Source organism: Serinus canaria, chromosome 6 (genome assembly GCF_022539315.1).
Source record: "Serinus canaria isolate serCan28SL12 chromosome 6, serCan2020, whole genome shotgun sequence".
Lineage (NCBI taxonomy): Eukaryota > Metazoa > Chordata > Aves > Passeriformes > Fringillidae > Serinus > Serinus canaria.
In genome coordinates, this window is record NC_066320.1 from 2,683,752 (window position 1) to 2,691,605 (window position 7,854).

At 57.9% G+C, this 7,854-nt stretch overlaps 1 protein-coding gene across 2 annotated transcripts; it reads right to left on the reverse strand.

Annotated features, from left to right (window-relative positions):
* Positions 1–521: 521 nt before the first annotated feature.
* Positions 522–7,762, reverse strand: LOC127059792 (C-type lectin domain family 2 member H-like). Of its 2 annotated transcripts, none has more exons than XM_050976563.1 (6): positions 7,214–7,762; positions 2,364–2,750; positions 1,889–1,987; positions 1,602–1,786; positions 1,301–1,401; positions 522–1,210 (listed from the first exon to the last, which is right to left on the reverse strand). In XM_050976563.1, exons 2-6 carry the CDS (start codon positions 2,680–2,682, stop codon positions 1,093–1,095), a joined length of 822 nt encoding a protein of 273 aa, XP_050832520.1. In that variant the 5' UTR covers positions 2,683–2,750; positions 7,214–7,762; the 3' UTR covers positions 522–1,092. The 2 variants fall into 2 exon arrangements, with proteins under 2 accessions (XP_050832520.1, XP_050832519.1); XM_050976562.1 differs by lacking the exon at positions 7,214–7,762 and adding an exon at positions 3,586–5,149.
* Positions 7,763–7,854: the final 92 nt, after the last annotated feature.

The window sequence follows — 7,854 nt, forward strand, 5'->3', positions numbered from 1 at the left end:
GTATTTTTTTGTTAAGGTTTAATAAACCTTTAAAATTTTAAAACTGAGGGTTATTTCTTTCAAGGACAGTACAAAATTCTCACCTTCAGACCAGTTTGTGATGATTTCTAAGAGTCCAGGACAATTTGGATTTCCAATTGAGCTTGTTGTAGAATGTTATAAATAACAAATATAGCTATTGGCTTCTGCATTAATGTATTAACTTTTGTTTTGCACGTTATTACTGATCACAGAAATCCTGATACAGTACAAATTGTAATTACTGCTTTTGATATAGTATAACCTGCCAGTTTACGAATGCACCATATAGCTTTTATAAACAGAGGTGTAATAGACACTACCTTAGACTGTAGCACAATAGAGAATGGAATGTTGAAATGATTGTTTCATGTAACTAACTCAGAAAATGGTGTAAAATAATTGATTTCCCATATTTGGGGACAGTCTTATCTAGAAGACAAGATCACAGAAACATAAACAAGAGAACTGAGAAAAAATAATTTATTAACCCTCATTATCAGGGAAAGAAAATAAAAGAAGACAGAACCACAAGGAAAACTAAAATGTATTAGTTTAACTGAGAAGATGGCATGAAGACAAGTCAAAGGTTAAAACAAAAAAAAAGAACATATTAAAGCAATCTTTGTTTATGTATAAGCTCTTTGAATGTTTGAATATGTATGTTTGAATATGTATAAACTCTATCAGTATGTATGTAGCCCTATAATGAAACAGTATTTGAAGAACATAGTTTAGCTAATTATACGCAAATAGCCAAGCATCACATTGCAGGATTTTATCCCTGCGCTGTGATGCTTGCTATTTTATCAAATTTTAAATAATGAGCTGTGTTTCTCAAATATAAGAAGTACAATGCCCTCACTCCAGGCAGCATCGGTGGCAGGATGGATTGCAGAGACTTTTCCTTTGCAGCCCCAGCCCAGCGCTGGCACTGGGGATGAAGAGGCACTGAGGTGACCCTGAGAGGAAGTGCAAGGCACAGGGTGCAGCTGAGGAAGGGCAGCCCGGTGCTGGGCTCAGAGGTGAAGCTGGCACTGCCCAGCGTGGAGAAGGTCCTTTCTGCAGCCCCTGTTACAGGGGAGCTTGGGCCTTGCTGCAGACATACGGCCGCTCAGTGGAGCAGAACTCACTCCTGAATCTTTTCCTGTCAGCCAGGTACACACAGTCGGAATTGCCGAGGACAGGAACCCTGCAGGGAGGAGCAGAGCCAGCGCCGGTTGCCAGGGGAACACCTTGTGTCCCTGTCCCCCCAGGCCCTGCCCGGCTCCCCGGCACTCACCGGGAGCTGTAGCTGCTGCCGTCCTCCCACTGCAGGCGCTCGCCCCGTCTGCGCAGCCCGAGCCAGAAATCGCCGTTCCCGCGGAGGCGGAAGAGCAAATCCTGCCCAGGAGAGAGGAGTGGGAGCTGCCCCGGCCCCTCGGGGGGACACGTGCCCGGGGCTGCCCCCGCCCGCCGAGGCTCCTTCCCTGCAAGGCCCCGGCCCGGGGCTGCAGCCCCGGCCCTACGAGCACCGAGCCCGGCCCCGGAGCACCCCCAGGCTCCCCTCAGCCACCCCACACCGCCCACAGCCCCTCACTCACCATGGCCTCCTCATCCTTGGCAATGGCCAGGGAGGCATTGAGCTGGGAGCAGCGTTCCTGAGCCTGCTCCCAGGTGCTGTAATCCCTTGAGAAGTAGTAGCAGACCCCATTGTGCCCAAGCCAGCCATGGGGACAGCCCAGAACACACTGTGGAGTCTCAGGTGTAACTGGAACCTGTGGTGCTGCTGCAGGGGAAAGAGGAGAAGGTCTGAGCATTCCCCTCTGCAGGGAGCAGGGAGCCCGCTCTGCCCCGAGGGGCTGGGCCCAGGCTGCTGCCCCTCCCTTACCTGACTGCACAGCCAAGGCCACCCCCAAAGCCAGCACGAGCACCAGGAGCAGCAGAATCAGCCCCGCCGTGCCCACGGGATGGGACCTGAACCATTCACCTGGAGCAGGAAAGAGCTGCTGGCTGCCAGAAACAGAGCCAGCCCTGCAATCTGCTCAGCCCATGGCCAGAGAGCAGAGCAGGGAGCCCTGAGCCAGCGTGGCCCTCACTCAGCTGGCAGCCAGAGAGCCAAGAGCCTGGACACAGGCAGGGACATAGCTGTGGGGACAGCCAGGGACACAGCTGTGGGGACAGGCTGCAGCAGAACTGCACAGCCTTGGGGGCAGCTGGGGCTCTTGCTTCCAGCCACTGATGGGGCCCAGCAGAGCACGAGGCTTCTTCCAGACATCGGGAAACAGCCACACACCTGCAGACCCTGTCCTTGGGAGGGGACACTGTTTCCACCCTAGAGGCCACAGGGGTGGGCCTGCACTCACCCAGCAATCTTCTTAGCTTCCTTTTGTGTTTATTGTTGGTTGCTGATGTGCCCTGAGGACCCAGGGGCTCCTTCACACTCCCATCCCTGGTGCAGAACCCATTCTCCAAATCTGCACTCACTGCACGCTCACAAGGGGCATCCCCCTGCTTATGCCAAGAGGCTTCTTGTGACCCATGCAAGTGTGGAACCCCGGCTGTTGGTCCCTCCTGGAGATGCTGGGGCTCATTTTCAGCTCTGGGAATGGAGCATAATTCACTCTCCTGCTCAGAGCCGGCATCTCTCTGCCTGGAACAATCATCTCCTTGGTGCGGAGACATCAGGAGTGCTGGCAAAGCCTTTGGGAGCTCGGCCTCGGGAACAGCTTTACCCCGGCACTGATGGCACCCTGAAAGGGACACGATGAGAGGTCACTGCCGGTGCCGGCCCTGCGGGACGCCGAGGCTCAGGAGGGCGGTGCCAGCTCTGGCTGCGCTCTCCCCGCTGCCCAGAGGTGCGGCAGCAGCTGCGGAGACAAGCGCAACCTCCGGCAGCTCTGCGGTGCCCGCAGCCGCGGCCCCTGGGGCTCTGCAGCCGCTGCAGCCCAGCTCCGTGCCGGGACGGGCGCTGAGAGCGCCTGCGAGCTGCCGGCTGCTGCCGGCCCGGGGCAGCTGCGGCTCGGAGTCCGCCTGCAGAGGGGCAAGAACCAGCGGCCCCGGGCTGCTCACCACTGTGCCCCGCATTCCCTGCCCCGGCGCCTTGGAGCCCGGGGACACCGAGCGCCGGCACGGCCGCTGGGGCTCCCTCCCTGCCTGTGAGCACGGAGCGGCTCCTGGCACACAGGGCAGCGCCGAGAAGCCTCGGCCCCGCAGCAGCCACGATGCGGCGCTTTCTGCCCGCACTCAGCGCCTGCAGCGCTTCGGGCTCTGAGGCACGTTCAAGTTCATCCCGTGCCAGCCCACACACGGGTGGCACCGACACCTCCCGCCCGAGCACCGGCCCCCAGCCCGGTGCCGCACGGCCGGGAACTGTCCCGGGCACGGAGCAGCCGCCTCCGTCCTACCGAGAGCAGCCGGGATGAGCCATCGCTGCCGCTGCACCGGCTCGTCCCCAGCGATCTCAGCGCAGGGGGGACATGGGGGAAGTGGGCACAAGGAACTCGCCAGAACCCCCCCGGCCCTCACCGCGGCCCCTTCCGCCCGCAGCGAGTCCTGAGCTGGGGCAGCACCGACCGCGGGTCCCACCTGGGCTGGAGCCGCCTCCGAGCTCCGCCGCTCTTCTCCGGGCTCCGGGCGCCGCCGCTGCTCCGCTCCTGGCCAGATACAGCGGGCACGGCGCAACAGGAGAGAGAAAATGTCTGGAGCGGGAGGGATTCTGGCCCTTTTGAGCAATCAGCGTGCGGGAAAAGCAGCGGGGGGCGAGGAAGAGAGGGGAGTAGGAGAGAAGTCAAATCGCTCCTTTCTCCGAACAAAACCGTTCTAAGAAAAAGAACCCCGCTCTGCTGGAGCTGGTGAAGAACTGCAGCCCCGGGGATGCCGCTTCTGGAGGTCTCAACAGTGAATTCTCGCAGGGATTCTTGGGCTGGGCTGGGCCTGGCCAGGTGCCCGGGGCCAGCAAACGCGCTCTGTGACTCTCCTGCTGCCCCTGGGCCGGCAACAGAACACAGCAGGAAAGGCTCGAGGATCGGGAAAAGGCCAGGGAGAGATCACTCACCAGTCACCGGTATGAGAGACGCGACTGAGGGGAATTACTTGGATTTATTATAACACAAACCATGGCAAGAGAACGAGAGGTAAAGCAGCAGGGCTCCAGCCTCGGAACCAGGACTGTGCCCTCAGCCCCTGGCAGCGGCAGCAGGGGGATAAAGGATCCCCGGCCCCGAGCAGCGGCTCTGCCCCACCGCGGGGATGTGTCCAGAGCCCCGCTCCGTGCCGGGCTCGGAGGGCCGAGCGCGGAGCGGGCGCTGAGCTGCTCCATGGAGCTTCCAGCCCTGCTGGAGCCGGCGGGAGCGGCACAGGCTCTGTCAAACACTCCAGATCCTGCACCTCGGGAAATAACAAGCGGCCTCTAAGAAGTGACTTTGATGTCAGTGAACAGGTTATTATGGATTATTCTCACACTGGAAAGCAGGCTTCACACCCTACTGCTCTCTGCATCACCCAGAGAGTTTGGAGGCTGCTGCCCAGCGAGCTCCTGAGTTGTTTCTTCCTTGTCAATCTTATCACCCTCTTGTTTAATTGTAAAAACATAAATAAAATGCAGGGAGCATTGGCCCAGGGTCTCAGGACTTGCATATTTCGACCAAAGAAAGGAAAAAAAGAGTGTTTGTCTCAACACACAGCGTTTAAAAGTTCATTTTATCTACATATATTTTTAAAAGGAAAAGAGGGAGAGTAAAATAGCAATTATTGTTCCAGTGTTGCTCCAGCCCATTTCTGTTCTCTTCTTGCAATTGTAGCATATCCAAGAATACTTAAAAAAAAAACAAGGAAAAATACCCAAAAACCACAAAACCAAAAATACTCATTGAATTTAAGCTGAAGGAGAAGCAATCTGGCTGCAGGCTTGTGGCACTCCAGTGCCTGAGTTCCAGTAAGGGAGCTCATCCCCTCTGCAGTTACAAGCCAGATCCCAAAGTCCTGAGCATCACCTTTTAGCTTTTGGAACACTGAACTGTAAGAAAAGCTGCTGGGGAGGGCCATGCTCCAGGCACATCTGTGGCATTTCCTCCTTCCAGCTCTCTGAGCTCAGCTCATGTCTTTTCCTCTCCTGGCTGGCTTTGGCTCATGCATTTCTTGAGGGGCTGGCCCTGCACTGATCAGAGCATGCACTGACCATCAGACAGCTTCTGGCGCTGTGGGTCTGTCCTAAATGGAGCATTTCCCAAAGGAATTCCAGTGCCTTAATTTCACTGACTCCAGATGGCTTTTAAAGGAACCTGGTTTAATGCACTCCATTAAACAGGGAGTGCACAACGCTCCTGCACTCCCTGTCAGGGTCATTCTTTGAGCCTTGCAGAAAGGTTTTAAAGCAGCACAGAGCTTGCAAAGCACCAACAACTTCATCCAAAATCCAAATCCATAGCCTGGGCAGAGCCTGACTTAAAGCCTACTTAAAAACTGACCTAAAGAGCAGGTGCATTGGCAATTGACAAGACAAGAAAGGTTTCCTGAGTAGTTGCTGAGATGACAAAGTAAGGGAGAGGAGGAAGCCTGGAGTGGGGAAAAGAAGGGTAAAACCTTCATTTGCACAGTGGGGTTTTAACCATCATGCTCACACCTCAAGGACTTGCAGAAAGCATTCTAACCTCAAGAAATAAAAGGTCCCAGGATATTTCTGATTTCTACAAGAGCCTAAGGAAGCCCTCAGCAGCAGGAGAGTGGGATAACTGCAAGGCTGGTTTCTGGAGCAGAGGGAGCAGAGTGTGCTCCTCACTGCCAGACCCTCACCCACAGCAGCCAGAAGGCAGAAAAACAAGGATCCAAAAAAGCCTGAAGTGGGGAACGGGTTATCAAGGGTTTTATAAGGGAAGAACAAGGCCTGGGAAACAGGACCTGGAAGGTGAGAGAGGAAAGAAACAGGGAGGCAGCTGAGGCCTCTTCAGATTTGGAATCAAAAAAGGAGGAAAGAAAATGGAGGAGGCAAGAAAAGGCTGGCACTAAATTCTACTGCAGCCGGCACGGCCGCTGGGGCTCCCTCCCTGCCTGTGAGCACGGAGCGGCTCCTGGCACTGAGGGCAGCGCCGAGAAGCCTCGGCCCCGCAGCAGCCACGATGCGGCGCTTTCTGCCCGCACTCAGCGCCTGCAGCGCTCTGGCCTCTGAGACACGTTCAAGTTCATCCCGTGCCAGCCCACACACGGGTGGCACCGACACCTCCCGCCCGAGCAGCGTCCCCCAGCCCGGTGCCGCACGGCCGGGAACTGTCCCGGGCACGGAGCAGCCGCCTCCGTCCTACCGAGAGCAGCCGGGATGAGCCATCGCTGCCGCCGCACCGGCTCGTCCCCGGCGATCCGGGCACGGGGGAGACCGCGGGCACCCGCTCCCTCGGCGATCTCAGCGAAGCGGGGGACACGGGGGAAGCCGGCACAAGGAACTCGACAGAACCCCCCGCCCCTCAGCGCGACCCCCTCCGCCCGCAGCGAGCCCTGAGCGTGTACACCACTGACCGCGGGTCCCACCTGGGCTGCAACCGCCTCTGAGGTCCGCCGCCGGCTCGCCCGGCTCCGGGTGCCGCCGCCGTTGCGGAATGAGCCGAAAGCGCCGCCCGCCGTCTCTCCCATCCCGGCCTGATTCCGCTGGCACCCGGGCGGGTGCCGCTCTGCGATCGGACTCCGCGAGCACTCGGGCTGGTGCCCGTCTCCGATCGGACTCCGCGGGCACTCGGGCTGGTGCCGCCGCAGCTCGGTTCTGTCGGTGTGGGAGGATTTCGGCTCATCAGCGTGCGGCAATGATACCTAGAAGCAGGAGAGCAGCGAGCGGGGCGGCAAAGCGAGTAGCGCGCCGCGGGGGCACCGACGTTCGTGTCTCGAAAAAAGCGTGCTGAGAAAAAGGGCCCCACTCGGTTGGAGCCAGTGAAGAAGCGCAGCCCCGGGGAAGCCGCTTCTGGGGCTCTCAACAGTGAATTCTCGCAGGGATTCTTGGGCTGGGCTGGGGGAGGCCAGGTGCCCGGGGCCAGCAAAAGCGCTCTGTGCCTCTCCTGCTGCCCCTGGGCAGGCAACAGAACACAGCAGGAAAGGTCATGGGGACGCAATAAAGGCAGCGAGAGATCTCTCAGCCATCATCGGCAGAACAGGCCTGGGGAAATTCATAGAATTCACTATCAAACAAATCATAGCAAGGGAATGAGTAGGCTGCCGAAACCTATAAACGCACCTTCTCTCCTTCCTGGTCTTCACTTGATCCCCATTCCCTTCTTCCCTCCTTCCAGAACAGTGGCACAGCGGGATGGGGGCTGGGGTAGGGGGCAGTGCTGCCGCCTTGTGGGCAGGGGGCGGTACTGCAGCCCGCCGAGTGTAGTTCAAGAACAGAAAATAGACGATAACAGCCCAAGAGCCGAATATGACCGAGTTCAGACGAACCGTGCCGAGTTCAGCCCAAGAGCCGAAACAGCCCAATTTAGCCGAGTTTAATTGAACAGAACCGAACGACGCCGCCCTCGGCCGAATCGAACCAGCTCAGCCGAACCAAGGCGAGACCAGCCCAACCTTGCGACCTCGACAGAACCGAGGCGAAGCTTACGAGGCTGCCTGAACCAAAGCGAGCTCCGCCCAAACACGCCGCCTGCTCGCGTGCCCGCTAATTAGCGCCATTGCGGTCACAGCCTAATGAGCTCCTGCCCAGCCCCGCGCTGCCGCCCGTGTCCGTGCGATGGCCGGGCCGCCCGCGGGACACGGCAGCAGGAGAGCCCCGAGCTGGGCGAGTTTAACGTGAGGCGGCGCCGCTTTCCCGACCTCAGGGAGCCGAACCGAACCGAACCGAACCGAACCGAGCTGAGCCGAGCCGAACGCACAGAG